Source organism: Stylophora pistillata, unplaced genomic scaffold, assembly GCF_964205215.1.
Source record: "Stylophora pistillata unplaced genomic scaffold, jaStyPist1.2 SCAFFOLD_206, whole genome shotgun sequence".
NCBI lineage: Eukaryota > Metazoa > Cnidaria > Anthozoa > Scleractinia > Pocilloporidae > Stylophora > Stylophora pistillata.
Window position 1 is genome coordinate 99,621 of NW_028290922.1, and position 20,295 is coordinate 119,915.

General features: G+C 40.7%; 1 protein-coding gene and 1 long non-coding RNA gene across 2 annotated transcripts; one reads left to right on the forward strand and one right to left on the reverse strand.

The window, feature by feature from the left end:
* Positions 1 to 10,850: 10,850 nt before the first annotated feature.
* Positions 10,851 to 20,251, reverse strand: LOC148715608 (uncharacterized). Its single transcript, XR_015995936.1, has 3 exons — positions 19,969 to 20,251; positions 11,623 to 11,686; positions 10,851 to 11,189 (listed from the first exon to the last, which is right to left on the reverse strand). It is a non-coding gene; the product is annotated as an uncharacterized LOC148715608 (long non-coding RNA).
* LOC148715609 (uncharacterized) lies at positions 12,004 to 19,104 on the forward strand. The gene is made up of 3 exons (XM_088746738.1): positions 12,004 to 12,142; positions 12,225 to 18,950; positions 19,034 to 19,104. The coding sequence occupies exon 2, from the start codon at positions 12,469 to 12,471 to the stop codon at positions 18,616 to 18,618; it is 6,150 nt and encodes a 2,049-aa protein (XP_088602864.1). The 5' UTR covers positions 12,004 to 12,142; positions 12,225 to 12,468; the 3' UTR covers positions 18,619 to 18,950; positions 19,034 to 19,104.
* Positions 20,252 to 20,295: the final 44 nt, after the last annotated feature.

Consider the following 20,295-nt stretch of genomic DNA (forward strand, 5'->3'; position numbering starts at 1 on the left):
GGGATGGGCAGGCTCATGGTGCAGCCCTGGATGAGACAAAGAAGATCCTTTCTACGACTCCAGTCCTAAAATACTTGGACCCAAGCGCCACACCCACACTACAATGTGATGCCTCCATGCATGGCCTGGGAGCGTGTCTAATGCAAGATGGACATCCAGTCGCATATGCATCCAGGTCCCTGACCCCCACAGAGGTCCAGTACATGTATGCGCAAATCGAAAAAGAGTTACTGGCCATAGTATTCGGAATGGAGAAGTTTGAAACCTACCTGTATGGAAGGAAAGTTCTGGTTGAATCTGATCACAAGCCCTTGGAGGCAATCCTCAAGAAAAGCCTCCTGAACGCACCCAAAAGGCTACAACGAATGCTCCTTAGACTCCAACGCTACGAGTTTGAAGTATCCTACAAAAAGGGAACCTCCCTTCTTATGGCTGATCCCCTGAGTCGCGCGTATCTGACGCCTAAGGAAGCTACTGAGGATCAGGAAGATGTCATGACAGTCTCAGATACTAGGTCTCCAACAGAGATAGCAGCAGAGCAAGTGAACATGCTACAGTATCTTCCAGTCAAAGACGAAACTCTTCGCCAAATCCAAAACCTTACTCAAGAAGACGCTATCCTGAAGATCCTCGCTTGCGTCATCAAACAATGCTGGCCAGAAAGTAAGCTCTATCGCCCACTGGAAGTTCAAGACTACTTTCCATTCAAAGAAGAACTTGCTCTCTAAAATGGAGTCATTTTCAAAGGAGACCGTGTTGTCATACCGTTTCAAATGAGAGCTGAACTCAAAAGAAAGCTACACTCCGGTCATCTCGGATTACAAGCAGGCCTGAGATGGGCACGGGAAGCCTTCTACTGGCCTGGTATGAACAAAGAGATTCAAGAACAGGTCTCCAACTGCCAAGTCTGCAATTCATACCACCAAGGGCAGCAGAGGGAGCCCATGATCTCACACCCACTACCATCAAGACCGTGGCAGGCCCTTGCTGTTGATCTCTTTGAGCTCTAGGGCCAGGATTACCTTGTCACCACTGATTATTACTGAAATTTCTTTGAAGTGGATAAACTTGCGAGTAAGACATCAAAAGAAGTAATTGAACAGCTCAAGCCTCATGGCAAGGCATGGAATCCTGGACAAAATAGAAAGCGACAATGGCCCCCAATTCAGCTCACAGGAATTTCAGACGTTCAAAGATTTATATGAGTTTGATCATGTAACAAACTCCCCCACCTACCCACAGTCAAATGGCAAGGCAGAAAACGCGGTAAAGACTGTGCAGCGAATAATTCTCAAAGCCTTAGAGACTGGCAGTGATCCCTACATGGGATTCCTTGACTTTCGCACCACCCCCTCAGAAGGGCTAGGAACGTCTCCAGCTTAGCGCCTCTTTGGCCGCCGTACCAAAACCCTCCTACCTACCTCTAGGCGACTACTAACACAACCTGAATTTGAAACCACTTCCCAGCTTCTTCAGGCCCAGAAGAACAAACAAGCCTTCTATTACAACAATGGCACCAAAGAGCTCCAGCCACTTGAGCCAGGGAGCACCGTATGTATCCATCCACCCAAATATAAACAACAATGGACCCAAGCAACGGTTGACAAACAAGTTGCTGTACGCTCATACCAAGTTACCACTGACGACGGACGGGAGTATCATAGAAACCGCTGACACCTGCGTACCATAGTCGAACTCCCTAAACAATCACCTCTTGACATAGAGATACCTAGCTCAGATCGTGGTCCCCTGCCCCTGACCAAAGTTAAACAGGTACCACCAGTCGTTGAATCAAAGCCCTAAGAGATGGTCAAGCCACAAGCAACGCCGAACCCTCCAGCTGATGACGTAACGAGTCCAGAAAGACGTAGTGCTCGGGGAAGAGTCCTACGTAGACCAGCATACCTCCGTGACTATATATGTTGACACTTACCTATGTTGTTTATATTCCCCGAACAATGACTCTAAGTAACGATTTAGTTTTTTTCCTCTTTGAATAAGGGGGGAAGATGTCACGATGTTAATTTATGTATGTTGAGTTAAAAATACAGTTTACCTTACATCTGAATTCCCGGATGTATTTGCTCGCTCTGCTTGATGAGCACTCGGCTTACAAGATTAAAATGTTATGTTTAGAGTCTCTGATGTTTCACTGTCTGTCTTAGCGAACACGTTACAAGCACTACATAAATTATTCTTTTCATAATTAAATCAATCAAACTCTTATTGGCTTTTAACCTTCATAAATAATCTGCCCACCCTTTTGTACTTTAATAACCATCTCATTCATCAATCTTGGAACATTTATCATCAATTTACCATAATAATTGTCCACTATCTATTTATAAGCATTTCTTTTCTTCTGTTTGTAACTCCCCATTCCTTTTCCTTTCTTGATCGACTTTCATCTTATCACCTTTTATAAATTAGAATATCTAATGAATCTCTGTAATTTTAATGTGATTTAATCATTGAATCATAAAACTCCAAAAGAGGAGAATCTTTTTTGGTCTTTTGACATCTTCTGGAGTTGCACTTAATAATTGTGGTGGAAGCTAGTGGAAAAGCATGTTGAATTTCTCTTGATTTGGAAAATCAAAGGGTCACCCAGCACTTCAGTGTCGTGTGTAGACAACCCTTCATCAACATTATAAATGTTAATAGGTACGTGGTGGCTCGATCTCTGGCATTATTTTACTAGGTAATTCTCTGTTTAAAGTAATAATGTCTCTGTTCATTTCTGTAATATCATTGAGACCTTTTCTTACTGCAAACTGATTTTCCTTTAATTCACCAAATGAATCAGTCTGTCTTGTTTTCATCAACTGACTTTTTCAATTCTGTCTGACTCTCTATAACAAGTTTGAGAAACTGTCTGCTTACAAACTGTGATTCAATTATTAGTTTGATCATTATAATTTCTACATATGATGGACGATCCTTGCAGTAGATAGCGCCATTTAAGCAATAGCGAAAATCAGACCTGAAATTGGTTGAGCGCTGCACTGATATCCCAGAGGTCAGTGGTTCGAATCCCGTACAGGCCTGATTTTTTTCAGGTCTGATTTTCGATATTGCTTAAATAGTGCTATCTACTGTGAGGATTGTGCATCATATGTATCTAATACCCCAGTGCAAAATATATGAACTTCATATATTTTATTGTATCTCATTAATCACTTTCACGGGTTTATTACGAATCAACTTAACGGCCTGCTCCCAGTTGGCTTGTTAGCTCAATTGGTAGAGCGCTGCACTAGTATCGCAGAGGTCAGTGGTTCGAATCCCGTACAGGCCTGACTTTTTTCAGGTCTGATTTTCGCTATTGCTTAAATAGCGCTATCTACTGCGAGGATCGTGCATCATGTGTATCTAATACCACAGTGCAAAATATATGAACTTCATATATTTCATTGTATCTCATTATAATTTCTGACAGTTTGTTTGATTGCTTTTCTCATGTCTGTGGTTTTTGCTGAGCTGTTTTCATAATTTGTATATTAATTTTATTGAAATCTGAAGTTTATAATATTGCAAACATGTCTTTCTGAAATTTTCAAACACATCAGCCAACAACAATGCATCACTTTGCAGATACAAATTGTGATATTCACCCATATTTTTCAATTTCAATGTCTTTCAAACATTATTTTTTTGAGCATGTTCATATTCTTCATCTGTTATGTGCTCACCAGTCAGAATTAACTGTCAGTAAAATTCTTCTTTTGGTGGCAGCTGTGTTTCTTCAAATTTTTCAAAGCTGTCCCTGTAGTCATAAGAATAAAGACCTTTTTGTTTCATAAGTTTGTATTTTTCATCTTTCTTGAACTTTTGTCTTGCGTATTTGAAACTGTGTTCAGGTAATTAAGTTATCAACAAGCTTTACAAGAGAACTGCTCATAAACTGGAAACTGTCACGAAACATCCAATTATTATTCAATGTGAAAGCCATTATATTTCTCCATATTATTTGGAATGACGTCCAATTTAATTTGTTTTTTTCTTCAACCAACTTACCAACATTTTGCATAGTGAATTGAGAATCATAACCTCTCAAACTATGCAAAATCACAGGAATCCTCATTTTTTCAAATATTGAGCTTAAGCTTCAAATTGCAATCCTGATGTGCTCTTCCACTGAATTCTCCAGTCATATGATCATGATCTCCCACTCTGATGCATTCATTTGTGTATTTATTTTGTACAAATATTGTAACTTTTAGCTTTCTTGAATTTCTTCATCAGTCATTTCAAAGCTTTATTGAAAGGCTTATAAACCATATCTTTGCAATATTTTGTTTCCTCAAGAATTTTTTTTAAAAGTTTCTCCACAACATTCTCACTTCTGAAATACTGAACTAATTTACTAAGTTTGTCATCATAACAACAAAGTAGTTTATAAGCATTTATAACCACAATCTGTATGCTTCTGATAAGGTTCTGTGTGTGGCCTCAAAATCAGCATAAACGCAAAATGGAAGTGGAATCTGTCTGTATAGAGGTATAGAGAAATTTCTCACCCTTTCCTGGCATATTTTTATTTTGCTTTCCATTTATAGCAATACAATCTCCGTATGTTTACTTAATATTATCTTCACTACTAAAACACTGTGGATAATACATACAAAAGTATTTCCTCATTATGCTTGGTTTTATGCCTCATCATCTTGTTGAAATCTTTTATCAATAAATAACGGCTCTTGTTGTCATAACTTATTAATTATAAGTAGGCTCATTTCATTCTCAAATGTTTCGTTTAAAATATATATAGGGCGAAATGCCTTATTTTCATAACCGAAAACATCAAGTCTGATGTCATTCTGTTTTTCAATCTTATTATTGTAATGTTTCAGTGAAACTTGAAAATCAACATCTGAGTAATCCAATTCATCAACAAACTATTTGTCTGTCTTTCTGATTCATTGTGGATTAGTCTCTGCTGCCGATTGAGATGCCTCACATGGCACCATCTAAAACATTCATTATTTTCATTCTTCATATTTTATCAAACTCTTTGTAAGTACTAATTCACTTGGAAGTTTCATATATGAAGACCCATTCTTTAGCCTTTATTTAACAATATTTATAAAATGTTGATTAACTCTATCCTTTAGACGGAAATCCAATTACCAATTCTATTAAGAAGTTCAGAGCTTGAACTTTTAAGATCCCTCTCAAGATCAGCCTCTATCATTAATCACAGTTTTTGAATATGAATTAAAAAATGCACTTTGAAATTCATCTTCACCACCCTTCATTTTCCAGAAAGTCATTTTTAAAGTCTCAACAAACTTAAGACCTTTCATTTCCAATAATTGACTCCTTAACATATGAAAAATCGCTTTCCTTGTTTCTTTCAACTGTTTCAGAGCATTATTATTACTACGAATACTGATTTTAAATGATTTAGCAAATTCCCCTAGTGCTATATCCTTTATTGTAATATTAGTTCTAGGTGTTGGAGCTGATGAGACATTTTTAATAGTTCTAAGGTTTTGGAATAGGAGGTACCATAATCTTTTTGTCCTATTCTTGAACCATTTGTTTAACAGATTTTTGTGGTCTTAGCATTGGAATTGGTTTTACTTTTAATTCAACCAATCTTTTGTCCTGTTTTAAAATCAGGCAATTAAATCAGATTTTTGAATTTTTTTTGAAATCTATATTTTTCAGATAACTCATCTCTATGCTATTTGAACAATAGAGTGTTTCTGTGGAGGAACTATCGGCTGATAGTTGCCCCTTGGAAATTTGATGTTCTTAAAACAAATATGCTAGTTTTAAGAACATCAAATTTCCAAGGGGCAACTATCAGACCGATAGTTCCGAGACATAAACACTCTATTGTTTTCATTGTTCACCACTAAATTTTCTTCCGCGCCTACAGCTTGTCACAAATGTCAATAATTCGCAACCGTACATTGGTTAAATAATACGTTATACCTGTCAGAATTGAAACGTCACTGTTTTTCCGATCTGCCTAACTTCGCGGCCGTCAAACTATTCAAACTTTTCACGGATGAGTACTATCAATCCAGGTATTTTCCGCGGACGAGCACTATCCATCCGGGTATTTTCCGCGGATGAACACTATCGCGTCACGTGATCGATTTAAACCAATAAGAACCGGAGAAAATTTAGTGGTGAACTATAATGTTAGATAAAATTTTTTCACCCAAAGTCTCCGCCATACTCATTTCTGCTTTCTGTACGTCATTTACCGGTACTTTTGAAACTTTTCCTTAAATACCCAAATCCCAAGGTCAACCACAAAATTCCCAAGATCATGATACCACCGTATTAAACATCAGCAAGTGTAAACCATTGCATTGTTCAACAGAAACAATTATCTAAAATAGCCACTCAGTTGAGGCCAAACAAAATAATTTACATTTTCGTGCTCGCAGCGTCGATCGTCGAGTTGGGGATCAACGGAGGTATATTTGGGAGCAACTTCAGATTACCCGACCACTTTTGAACGTTAACAAATCGAAGGAAAAACCGAAATAAAAAAGTAATTCAAAGAGAGGGCAGTTAAAGTAGTGCTACCGTAGTCCCGTGGTCCCGAAGTCGAGGAATAATTTCAAAAGAGGGCAGTTAAACTAGTGCTTCCGTAGTCCCGTGCTCTTGTAGTCGAAGAACAATTAAGAGAGGTCAGTTAAACTAGTGCTCCCACAGTCCCGCGCTCTCGACGAGAAAGAATAATTAAAAGATAGGGCAGTTAAACCAGTACTACCGCAATCCTGCACTCCCGATTTAAGAACGAAGATGAATTAATTGTTTGAATCTCTGTGTTCACTTGCTAGCGAAGTTGAAATCCGCAGGGATATCCGACCTGAAATACGCTTGAAGAACGAGGAATTAAGATATGACTTTTAATTGAAATTTAAATTACGGTTGACTGAAGAACGAAGAACATATATTTGAATGTGTGGGTGCCATTTAATTTGGTGACTACCGTAAGGGACTGCGGGAGCAGCTATTTAGGGACGCATATTAAGTGGCCGGGTATTCTGAATTCGGGTCTTTTTTTGGTAGTTTGGGGGTAAGAAGGGGAACAACATGGCAACTGTGCCAGGACACCCATTTTCGTAATACTGGCAAACGTGCCATCTGTAATTTTTAACCGAATTTTTGAAATACCAAAAATTTTCTAATAAAATTTGACGGCATTTTTAGAGTTACATTTCTAGGAAACCACTTACGTCCTCCGCGGGCACTTGGGCACACTAACTGGCGATAAAAAACAAGACTGTTGCGCAGTCAGGGTGAATCTGACCCAATATAGATCAAAATTGTCGCACAGCTGTTGTTGTTTTATTTTTCCATCTTCAGGCTTATGGGGCTTGCGACATAATTCTCAACAAATTTCAACCAATATGCAGACAGACAAGCATTGTTATGAAACAATAAGACCTTTTATGTTGATTGCCGGATGATTTACCATAACTCTTGCTACCAAGTGTCGCATTTTAACATTTAGCCCATGCCGTTTGTAGAAAGGAAAAAGTTGCAGCTCACCTTTGGCCTCACTATGCAATTTTTTTCCCTTTTTAGACTGTCAAATTGATTTCCTATTTTTCCTCTGTTTGAGGGCGGTTAACATGTAATTTTCGCTTGGGAGAAGCGAGGTATTTAACTAAAAAAAATGCGTGTGTTTGGAAATTACAGAGGGATGAGACCAAATAAAGAATCACGAAGACTCGTTATTATACTATTATTGATAGCAAGAATACTCATGAACTTTAGCTTTCTTCACGGAAGGACTTTGTAAATGTAAATGAAAAAAAAGTTAAATCAGTAAACATGTTTGATCAGTTATTTTGATTATATTTTCCCATACAGCCTCGCTATCACTGCATTACATAGGGCTTTACTTTAATGTCACTCTCCTAGTAATATTACAAAATGACACAAAATAGATCTAGATTTAAGTACTTACAGTTAGCTGATTGGTGCAGATAAAACATGAAAGAAAAGGAAGAATTAATCAATTTTTTTTTTCATATTTATATAATACCACTGAACCCTATGAGCTTTAGCGGTGACATTGAAATTTTCTGTATCACGCAAGGGTAACGAAAATAAACATGTTCAAGAAAAATTTATTCGTAAGCCCTACCTTGTATGTCTGCCTTTTCGAGGTCAATTAACATAGTCAATCAAGGCAATGTTGATGGGTCTATAACTTTACATTTTATAATGGCTTTTTTTCAAATTAATATAACAACGCTTGAGGAACGTAATATACTCGAGAAAATTCGTAGTATTCATGTACAGCATAACAATTGTCCGCGTTCAGAGTATATTACAGCTTTTTATGTTGCAAGGTACAAATCATCGTTTCGTGTCTCCCATTGGACGCATATGCGATTGATTTTGCCGAACGCTATGATACATATGATGAGTTCATCTCGAAGAAAAAATCGCTGATATCTTATTGCACTAATTACAGTTTATAGCATATGTTTTTATGGTAACTTTCGCCATCACTAAAATCGCGTTCATATAATTGAGGCTCTTAATTCAAATTAAAGACAAACGGATATGACAGCATTCAACCAATAACCAGTTCGTAACGGTGGCCAATTTACCATTTCAACTTTGTTCATTATTGTAAAACTACCTTCCCATATGATATACCGCCAAAGCTTTATTTCGCAATTTGGAGATGTTCTTGTAAATTGGGTTTTTGTTGGACAATTTTTTCCTTCCTTTCTTTCTTTCTTTTGGAAAAAAAAATTGCAAGTCAGCATTATCATTATTATTATTTAATACTTTCAGCGTGGAAAACGCACAGTCCACAATAAATATCAAAATATATACAAGAATTGAAATAACTAATGAACTACAATACTTACTGCATTGTTCGTCTGATCCATCTCTACAGTCCCTACCCCCATCGCAGCGAAAAGACGTAGGGATACACTGTTGTTGATTTGCACAAGCAAACTGATCGCTTCTGCAAGTTACTGTGAAGATGATGAAAGGAACACACGAGTCGTGACAAATCGTTGACACTTAATGTACATTGTTATGAAAAGAATAGGCAAAGAATGTTAAGGGCTACATCACGACTCATGCACGCGCTGTCAGAATTGAAAACCCATGAATGGGCGGTTGGCAGCTTACTTTCAGAGATTGATCTTTTGTGACTGACATTGTGCAGTTACATTTCCTTGGAGATCACATTTGATGACCAATTTAACTCGACGGAATGGTGTCCATTCATTTTTTTTTCTGTTTACCGTAATGGTTTTATTGAATTCAGCATTTAATTTTGTTATCGTTTATTTAACGTTTCTGATGGTTTTCCTAAAAACCGATCGTACCCGATCTCTTTTTTCCGCAAGGCACTTGCGGTGGTTGGAGTACCCTTAATGGCGACGCGTTTGACCTCTTCTTAGACTCTGCTGTAGACAATCTCATGATAGCATAGCATTTCTGCATTTCTTACTTGTAAAAATTCGTTACCTCTAGTCACTGACATCTCGCCTGTTCTTTAAGGATATATATATATTTTAATAAGGCTATCTTCCCCGAAAGCTGTTATCTTTGTGTTCTGTCGACTTCCCGATAATGCGAGTTTGAGCGAGCTTTTATGCTTATTTCTATTTGATACTTTAGACTGGCAGAATATAACCGTTAGATTGTCAGATTGTGCGTTCGTCGAGTGAGAAAGCCCTGAAATTCATTGAAGCTCTTGGCAAACGAGCAGAGGGAAAAGGGTCAACATTCTGAACACTGTGAGGAGACAGTTGCTGCTGACCCTTGACCTTCCCATTATTTTTTTTTTTAAAGTCAGTTTGCTTTCTCATTTCCGTCAGTATGAATGCCTCAGCTATGGACATTTTTTTGGAAGAAAAGCAAAATTAAAAAGAAAAAGAATTGCGGAGGATTGAGAAAGGATAAGGAGGACACATAATGATGCTTTTCATAAGTTGTGGCTCTCTTGACATAAAAACACGGGAATTTTAAAATAAACATTTATCCTCCCGTGCAGCCTCGCTATCAAGCATTGGCTGACTGGCTGACTTTGTTCTTGTTCCGCCTTATTTTTTTTTTATTCCTTCTCCAAAAAAACTTTCCATTTCGGATTTCCTCTTTGTGGCTACATGCAAACCTATTGCAAACCAGAAGACAAATATGAAAGGCACATTCATAATACAACATTCGTTTAATGCTGCTTTTATTAGAAAATGTATGGAAACGATACACAAATAACATAATCTGAAGATACCTACCATTAGCTGATTGGTGCAGGTATAAAATGGAAAAAAAAGGAAAAGTTAATAAAATGATCATATAGTCTTATGACTACCATTAAACTCCATTAACTTTTGCGGTAAATTCAGAATTTAATTGGCCACGGGCGGCAACAATTTATGTGTAAAGAAGAATTTATCCGTGAGCTTCACATTCAGCAACTTCAGGTATCACTTGTTTTGTGACCGCTTGTGCGTTCGCTTTTTTTATGGTCAATTTTCATAGTCAATAAGGGTAATGTCAGAAGGGGACTTCATTTTCTATCCTAACTCTTTTTAAAGAGGCTGTATCCTCAAGAAACCTCATAGTATATTGGATATAAATCCAGCATTCTACCTTGCATGGTACAAACCACCGTTTCTGGGCTCCTATTAGATGTATTTCTTTTTTTCGCCGAAACGGTGTCTCGCAAATAAAGTCATTTCTACCTCCTTAAAACAGCTTATTTCATTCGCTGTTCAGGAGACTGTAGCTAACACAAGAATCGCTTTAAAAATTATTGAAAATCTTTATCCAGAGATGGACGAACGTGATAGGAGGAGAAAGTAACCAGTTCAACATCTTTAAAATGTACTGCATACAACTTACGTCAAAGCTTTATTTCGCTGCTTTGGAGCTGTTCTTATAAATGAAGTTAGTATTTTATATTTCTTTCTTCTCTTTTAAAAAAAAGGAAAAAGTAGCTGCAAAACCATTTGAAGAGGGCTCATACACCTTCCAAGTCTCAATCTCAGAGTGGAAAATGCTCAACTCGCAACAAATGTACAAGACTGGACAGGAGTTGAAGTAACCCAATCAACTACACTACTCACTGCATTGTTCATCTGAACCCTCAGAACATTCACGGTCGCCATCACAACGCCAACTCTCCCATATACACTTTTCTTGATTTGCACAAGCAAACTGACCGGCTCTACAAGTTACTAGGAAATGATGAATGGGGTGGGTAGAGGCGCTATTTTTTTTTTTTTTTTTTTTGCGTTCCTCCCCTCTGAGCGCATTAGTCACCACTGGCCTTTTACCTGAGATGTGAAGACTCTTTTTTTTTTCCTGCTTTTTTTCCCATATAATGTACGCATTACATGGTTATTTGGTTGCGGCCTGTTGTCACAGTTAGTGAGTGAATCATTTCTGTCAAAATTTACAGACATTGCAGTGAGAGGTTTATAAGTCTTTCTAAGTAATAAGTTGAGTCCTCCTAGATCTCCTTCAGATCCAGGAAAGCCTGTTCAGAAAAGGTTTGGAATTTGTTTTTTCAATCTTCTCTATTGGTTTAAATTTTTATATGCAAATATTCCGTTTACTTATCAGGGTATAAGTGGTAGCTAAACATAATATAATAATAGAGTAACATACTTGCAGATGTGAAGGGAACAGCCACCAGCATGAGCAGTAGAACAGCCTGTGGTTTCATGACAATCTATGCGGAAAGTCAAAATGTTATTTAATTATTTATTAATCATGATTTTATTCGGGGGGGGAGGGAGGAGAACAAACATTACAATAACCTGCTGAGTGTTGTGAGCCGATGAATAAGGGGAAAAAGAAGTTGTTAGGTCTTACCCACGGTTTAAAGGACTTGTATAGATAAGTAAAACCATTTCCAGGAAGCAATTAAATTGGAGAGAAAAACCTTGTCTTTCTAAAGTAATGTTTTCACAATTGTCATGTTTTGACTGTCTTCCCCTTTGTTGCCGACATTGTGCAAAAGCTACGAACTTTGTTAGTCCGTGTTACTGCCGTTATGCGTGATGTCACGCACTCATTAGCTAGATCCCGAGAGGCGCTGCGAGTTAAAAATACATGTGCTCGATCGAAGTGGGGAATCGTTTCAACGCCCGTTTAACGTCATCGTTTATATTATAAGGACACAAACGTAAGTTTTTTTTGGTTTTGTTTCTTGTTTGTCTAGCCTTTTTTCTGTATTTATAGTTGTAATTTCCTTTGTTTTCCTTTAGTTTTCGAAACCGTACAACGTTCGTTCAAGATTGTAAAGTCCTGTTCATAATTACAAGTACGCGTGTTCAAGTTTGTGTTGTCGTACCGTTTTTGCGTGCACATTCGTTTCGAAAAGTTTAACCCTCATCGCATACTGGTTTATTGGAACTTATCCTACGTTTATTTGCAATGTTGGGCGAATTGTTCGCCACTCATCGCTAATTTGAAGCGACCACCGAAGGATTAATTAGTGCCTAGTCCACCATGAACGAGGAACCTGCCGCTGAGGGCGCTGGGCCTGGGTTTCCTCCGAACGAAAGCTGTCCCGATACTCGTGTAAGGAAATTAACTGAAAAGGGTCAAGAAGAGAAATTAAGGCGACTGAAAAACGATCAAACTGCCAAAACGACTGCTGTGTCAAAACAAAGGAATGCTCTTACAAACTTAATGGAAGATGAGAACAATCTCCATTTAGTGAAATCAGAGGTCATTGTATTGAACACGTTATTCAAAGAGTATCAAGAAGCACGTGACCTTTATTATTGCCAGTTGACCTCCGAACAGGATCAAGAAAGGGAACTTGATCGCTATGAAAGTAAGGAGAAGTCATTTTTGGAATTTAGGAAACAGGTTATGGAATGGATGAATGTAGCAGAACGTCGCTTAACAGAAGAACTTGATCTGCTCTCAGAAGTAAAATCAGCTTCATCCAAATCGTCCCGTGCCAGCACCCGTTCGAAGAAGTCTTCAGCCAGCTCAACGTCATCTGCACGAGCAAAGGAGAAACTTAAGCTAGCCGAATTACAAGCTGAAAAACAAATGCTAGAACGCAAACAAGCTCTACGAGCAGCAGATGAAGCCTTGAAACTGGAAACTGAAATAGCGAAAGCCCAGGCCAGAGAAAGGGTTTATGCCGATTTGGAAAATGATGGTAACCTAGAAAATAAGGATGGTATTGTTCCCTGTCTCCAGCAAAGTGAACCTAAATTCATGGCTTCAACACCTGCCGCTCATCTTAACCCTGCTGCCCCAGAGTTTCATTCAAACAGTCTAGCTGGCGAGATATCGCCTCCGGCTAACAACGGGACCACTGATGTACCACAAGGAATTATCGCTGCAGCTGATGATCCCTATCGATTGGAACCCCATGAAAGGTCTTTCAAAGAAGTGATGGCCATGCAGCGACAGCAAAATGAGCAAATGATTGCAACCCATCAGCAACTGGCTGCAGCAATGACTCTGCCTCAACCTGAAGTGCACAAGTTTAAAGGAGACCCCATCGAATATGGAACCTTTATCATGGCATTCGAGGCAAGGATAGAGTCCAGAACATTCAGGGCGGCAGATTGTTTATACTACCTGGAACAACATCTTGAAAGGGAACCACGAGAACTTATTGGAGGCTGTCTGCATATGGACCCTTCTGAAGGATATAAGGAGGCTAGGAGGTTACTGGAGAAGGAATATGGGGATCCCTTTAAGGTTTCAATGGCCTATGTGAACAAAGCTCTCGGATGGTCCCCAGTTCGACCAGATGACGCATCAGGACTTAAACGTTTATCGCTTTTCTTGATTAAGTGTAAAAATGCTATGACGAGCGTGTCTCATATGAATGAGTTAAATCATCCTACGAACCTGCAGACCATTGCAAAAAAGCTTCCCTCACATCTCCAGTCAAGATGGCGTGATCGTGCTGCGAAATTGAAAGAGAACGGAAGGATAGCGAGCTTTAAGGATCTCGCTGATTTTGTGGTATCAGCAGCCGAATCAGCGAACGACCCTGTATTTGGCGTGCAGGCTTTAAGTAGTAGCCAGGAAAGGCGCAGAGATAATAGTGGGAGAGATGGCAAGAAGAAGCCCCCGTCAGCAACTAAAACAAGCAACAGTTTTGCCACCGGTATCGCCACTCCCGGCGTAGAGGCTGTAAACCATGCGAACCGAAACAATGCTGGTGGCAAGGAAAAGTTGTGCCCCTTCTGCAGCAAGAACCATGACCTGGATGATTGTGCGGAATTCCTCAAAAAGACCATGGATGAAAGGAAGACATTTCTTTACGGCAGAAAATTATGCTTTGCCTGTTACGAATCTGATCATGTATCCAAAGGTTGCGTAAAGAGACGCACCTGCAAGAAGTGCAAGAAACGGCACCCAACAGCATTGCACATTGATGGTTTCACAATGAATAGAGAGAGCGTCAGTAACAAACCCCAAGCGACGGAAGTTCAGTCTATAGCGGTTAGCAATAGGCGCATTGATGTCTCTAAACCTGTACAGGACGCACCAAGTTGCAAGGAGTCCGTAGTGCTACATGCCATACTCCCAGTTAAAGTTAAACAGAAGGGCAGTAACAATTCAGTCGTCACGTACGCGTTTTACGATAATGGTAGTGGCGGCTGTTTTGCAACCGAAAATATCAGGAGACAGTTAGGAATAGACGGTGTCAAGGTTATGCTACAACTCACCACCATGCATGGACAGAGTCAAGTGGAAAGCATCATTCTGGACGATCTTATCGTTACGAGCCTAGATGATGAGAATCCCATTGAGTTGCCTCGCTCATACACAAGAGATGAAATCCCAGCAGAACATCATCAAATTCCCACGCCCAGTCTCATAAATCAGTGGTCACACCTTTCCGAGGTTGCGAAGAAAATCCCTGAGCTTGAGCCTCACCTGGAGATTGGACTACTCATTGGCAGCAATTGCCCGCCCGCCTTAGAACCATTAGAAGTTGTACCTTGTCGAAGCGATGGCCCATTTGCCCTCCGTCTCCGCCATGGTTGGACAGTCTGTGGACCTCTCCATGTCCGAACTGATCATGACAAGGACAAAATGATCGCGAACCGAATTACAGTGAGAGAAGTGGAAACGCCGAAGGAAATCATTGCTCCAACGTCATTGCTCAGAATGTTGCAGATGGACTTCAACGATCACACCGTAAGCAAAGCACCGGACGAGCGTGGGCCCTCTCAAGAAGACAGAAAGTTTTTAACTATGGTTGAAAGGGAGACGAAAGTTGTCGACGGCCACTACCAAGTTCCTCTTCCATTGCGACATAGCGATATTATCATGCCCAACAATAAGGAGCAAGCAATCAAAAGAGCAAACTGGCAGAAGAAAAAGATGTTGAGAGATTCTAAATACCGCTCTGATTACGTTTCCTTCGTAAACGATGTCATCGCCAAAGGGTATGCACAAAGAGTTCCAAATGAGTTGCTGATGCCGAACCCAGGCAAGGTGTGGTATTTACCCCACCATGGGGTCTATCACCCGAAAAAACCAGAAAAAATACGCGTCGTATTCGAATGTAGTTCAAAGTTTCGGGGCGTGTCGCTCAATGACTGTCTGATGCAAGGTCCAGATATGACAAACTCCCTAGTAGGCGTGCTAACCAGATTTCGTGAAGACCCCGTAGCCTTCATGGGGGATGTGGAATCCATGTTCCACCAGGTTACAGTTCCTCCTGAACAGTATGATTACCTTCGTTTCTTATGGTGGCCAGATGGCAATCTAGAAGCCGAGCTACAAGAGTATCGGATGGTTGTACATTTATTTGGAGCGGCCTCGTCGCCAAGTGTCGCTAACTTTGCCCTTAAGCGAACCGCAAGGGATAACGAAGATAAGTACGGCACCTTGGTTGCTGACACGCTGCGAAATAACTTTTATGTGGACGATTGTCTACGTTCCGTAAGCTCGGAAGGTAAAGCAGTCGAGCTGATCGAAGGTCTTCGGCAATCCTGTAAGAAAGGTGGATTCCGCCTCACCAAATTCACTTCCAATAGTCGTGCGGTTTTAGAGTCTATACCAGAGGATGAGCGATCGAAAGAAGTCAGATCAATAACTCTTGACTGTGACAACCTCCCTATCGAGCGTGCCTTAGGGATACAGTGGTGCGTGCAATCAGATTGTTTTGGATTTCGAATCGTCATTAACAGCAAACCGTTTACAAGACGAGGAGTCATGTCCATCATCTCATCAATCTTTGATCCCCTGGGCTTCATCACTCCTTTCACACTTCTAGCAAAGAAGCTGTTACAGGATCTTTGCCGCAATGAAGATCTCGACTGGGATGACGACATTCCGGAAGACTGCCGCAGTAAATGGCTAAGATGGTGTGGAGAGCTTCCGTTACTAGAGCAGTTTCACATTGATCGGTGTCACAAGCCGCCGGGTTTTGGCTCAGTTGTCTCCAGACAGCTCCATTTGTTCTCCGATGCAAGCACGGTGGGGTATGGATGCGTTGCCTACCTACGTCTAATGGATGACATGGATCGCATACATTGTTCCTTTTTAATGGGGAAGGCTCGTCTTGCACCTATTAAGACCGTAACAGTCCCACGCTTAGAATTAACTGCAGCAACCGTGTCTGTTCGCGTGGGACAAATGCTGTATGAAGAGCTTGAGGTTAAGCCTGAGTCTATCATTTATCACACCGACTCGACGACGGTTCTCCGCTACATAAGAAACGAGCGGAAGAGGTTTCAGATATTCGTGGCAAATCGTGTGCAATTGATCAGGGACTTCTCTAGTCCTGTGCAGTGGAAATACGTGGACACCAGTAGCAATCCGGCAGATGATGCCTCAAGAGGGCTTTCCGCCGCTGGACTTCTACAGCAGCAACGCTGGTCAAATGGTCCACACTTCTTAGGGAAATCAGAAAAAGACTGGCCGCAGCAGCCCTTTCCAGTCGGTGAGGTTTCAGATGACGACCCTGAGGTCAGAAAAGTTGCTTCCGCCGGTACCATGGTAACGGAAGCCACGGCTACGTCAGTTAACAAGCTAATAGAATACCACTCGAGTTGGTATCGTCTGAGATTGTCAGTGGCCGCATTCCTTAGAATCAAGGCTGTATTGCGAAAACGGAAGGAGATTAGAGCCCAGGGTTCTCTCGAGATAGATTCAGACCATGGTCAAGCAAGGTCGGGCGTGAAGTCACTACAAGCTGAAACGAAGGTAGTGGGTGACTGCTGCGTACCGCTCTCAGTTCAAGAGTTTGAAGAGGCCGAGATGGCCATCCTTCGCTTTGTACAGTCGCAGTTCTTCAGTAGAGAGTTTGACGCTCTCAGACAAGTCAGTGACAAAGACGGCGGAGACGAACGGGGTCGGGCAAAGCAAAAGAAAATGGTGCTGAAGAAAGCAAGTTCCCTAACTCGACTGGATCCCTACATTCATGAAGGCCTCCTTCGTGTTGGTGGCCGCCTTAGCCGCGCTGACGATCTTCCAGAAGAAACGAAACACCCCATCATCTTACCTCGCAAGAGTCACGTTACGAACTTGATTATCAAACGCCTGCACGAACGCCTAGCACACGCAGGCCGCGGTCACACACTTGCTAAATTGAGGGAGAAGTACTGGGTCACCGGTGCCAATGCTGCTGTTCGTCACCTAATCGCAAATTGTGTTACTTGTCGCCGTAATCGTGCCCCTGTCGCTGAACAGAAAATGGCTGACTTGCCTAAAGACCGAGTGACTCCAGCCCCGCCATTTACGTATACTGGCGTGGATTACTTCGGTCCGTACATGATCAAAGAAGGTCGAAAGGAACTCAAACGGTACGGATGCCTTTTCACATGTTTAGCAAGTAGAGCAGTGCATATTGAGACCGCCAATTCTCTCGAAACAGATTCATTTATCCAGGCTCTGAGACGATTTATTGCTCGTCGTGGGCCTATCCGAGAGATCCGGAGCGACAACGGAACAAATTTTGTAGGCGCTAAGACAGAGTTGCAGCAAGCAGTTTATGAAATGGACAATGAGCAAATCAGAAGCAGGTTGCATCAAGAGGGTACGGATTCGATTTTCAACCCACCGAGTGGCAGCCACATGGGCGGCATTTGGGAGCGGCAGATTCGCACTACCCGCAAAGTACTCACTGTTCTACTCCATGAGCATGGCTCCCGTCTGGATGACGAATCCTTTAGGACTCTACTATGTGAAGTTGAAGCTATCATTAACTCGAGACCGCTAACATTCGCTTCGAGTGATCCCGATGATTTCAACCCACTAAGTCCCAGCAATCTCCTGACGATGAAAACCAGCGTTGTACTTCCCCCAGCAGGAGTTTTTCAACGTGCAGATGTCTATATGAGGCGGCGCTGGCGGAGAGTGCAGTATCTGGCAAACTTATTTTGGACGCGTTGGAAGAGAGAATATCTCCCAACTCTCCAACCTCGTTCGAAGTGGAACAGTCCCAAACGGAATCTAGCTGTCGGAGACGTTGTCCTGTTGAAAGACGACAACTGCCCGAGGAGTGTTTGGCCAATGGGACGAGTTATTAGTGCGGAATCAGACAAGAAGGGGTTGGTACGCACGGTTCATTTGAAGACCCAAACCTCCCAACTACGCCGACCGGTTGACAAGGTTGTCCTCTTGCTAGCTAAGGAAGAACAATCCTGCCTCGATAATGAACAATGAAACAAGAAGCTCGTAAAGGCTGAACCTTCATGGAATATTCATAGTCCCTATTTTCTTTAAGCGGATTGTGTGATGGACTAGACTCGTTATCTTTAGCAAAGGACATGACAAGTCATTTTTCATAATTATTACTTTATTTTTGTAGCTAAGAGCTTTCCATGTTAAGCATCGCTTAAGGGGTCGGGAATGTTACTGCCGTTATGCGTGATGTCACGCACTCATTAGCTAGATCCCGAGAGGCGCTGCGAGTTAAAAATACATGTGCTCGATCGAAGTGGGGAATCGTTTCAACGCCCGTTTAACGTCATCGTTTATATTATAAGGACACAAACGTAAGTTTTTTTTTGGTTTTGTTTCTTGTTTGTCTAGCCTTTTTTCTGTATTTATAGTTGTAATTTCCTTTGTTTTCCTTTAGTTTTCGAAACCGTACAACGTTCGTTCAAGATTGTAAAGTCCTGTTCATAATTACAAGTACGCGTGTTCAAGTTTGTGTTGTCGTACCGTTTTTGCGTGCACAGTCCGCTCCCCGCACTGTTTTTCTTGCACGGGATAGAAGCGGGCAATCTTGAGCGAGCAAGATGGGTCCATGTTGCTTGTAAGGGTAGCCAATCAGAGCACAGGATCGCTTCTTCCTGCCTGCGGGCGCTACCAGCTAAAAACTGAACAGCGGTAATAGACCACGCGGGATGTTGGAAGAATACCAGAAAGTCTGGTGTAACACGAGGTGCAGCCAAATGGTTTACAAACTTTTCATTCCTATGATTTTTTTGCTCTCCTTTCCTTTTTTTTAGTTTTGACTCTCTTCCTTTTGAATGAACTGTTTAAAGATGAAATGCATCAGTTGTTTCCTTTTTTTTCAAGAGTAGAAACAAGTGAGCGTTCGAATATAATTCAACAACAGTCGACCCCTTCAATCTAAAATTAAAGAGGTCCATAGAAGCAACTCTCATTTTACAAGCATTAATCAAAAATAAGACATACAGAAGCAAAGTACCCTAAAAAAGATATTGACCCAAACATGCTTAATATACATAGAAATGTTATTAACACAACATTAATATTATGCTTGTCAAAGCTGTTTCGTGGTCACAATTACAATCAGTACTTGTATGATACTAGAGAGCGCTTAAAAACCTTAAAAACAGTCAGCTTAAAATATTTATTTGAAAAAGAAAGAAAGGAGCAAAACGATGGGCAAAACTTGCTCAGAATCAAAATAAACAAATGATGATCATCGGCGACGATTAATTATGCGCGGCACATCATCGGCAGGTTAAGAGCTGAATTATAAAACTAGTGACAATGTTCTCAATACTTCAAAAGGAACCAAAATAAATAAATAAAGACTACCTTTATCAAGGATGTTTCTCTGAGAATGAATAGATCCTCACTAAACAATGTCGAAAGTCGCTGAATATAAATATTCGTTCCGTGATCACATAAGCTGACAAAAAGGAAGACTGTTCTGTTTACTTTGCATAAGGATGTATTTCAGAATCCAATAATCATTCATGTCGATGACCTAAATTCGAATCGAGCCAATAAGAGGACACGAACATTATGGGGTTGCGACCATCTGGAGGACTAAATTAACTTCTGAATAAACAGTTTTATGGAACTAGAATTTTATTACCACTTTGTTCTGTAATTATATTTAATCCAGCACTGTGGAAAACT

Coding starts and splice junctions, on each gene's coding strand:
- LOC148715609 (XM_088746738.1), top strand. CDS start 12,469: ATGAACGAGGAACCTGCCGCTGAGGGCGCTGGGCCTGGGTTTCCTCCG.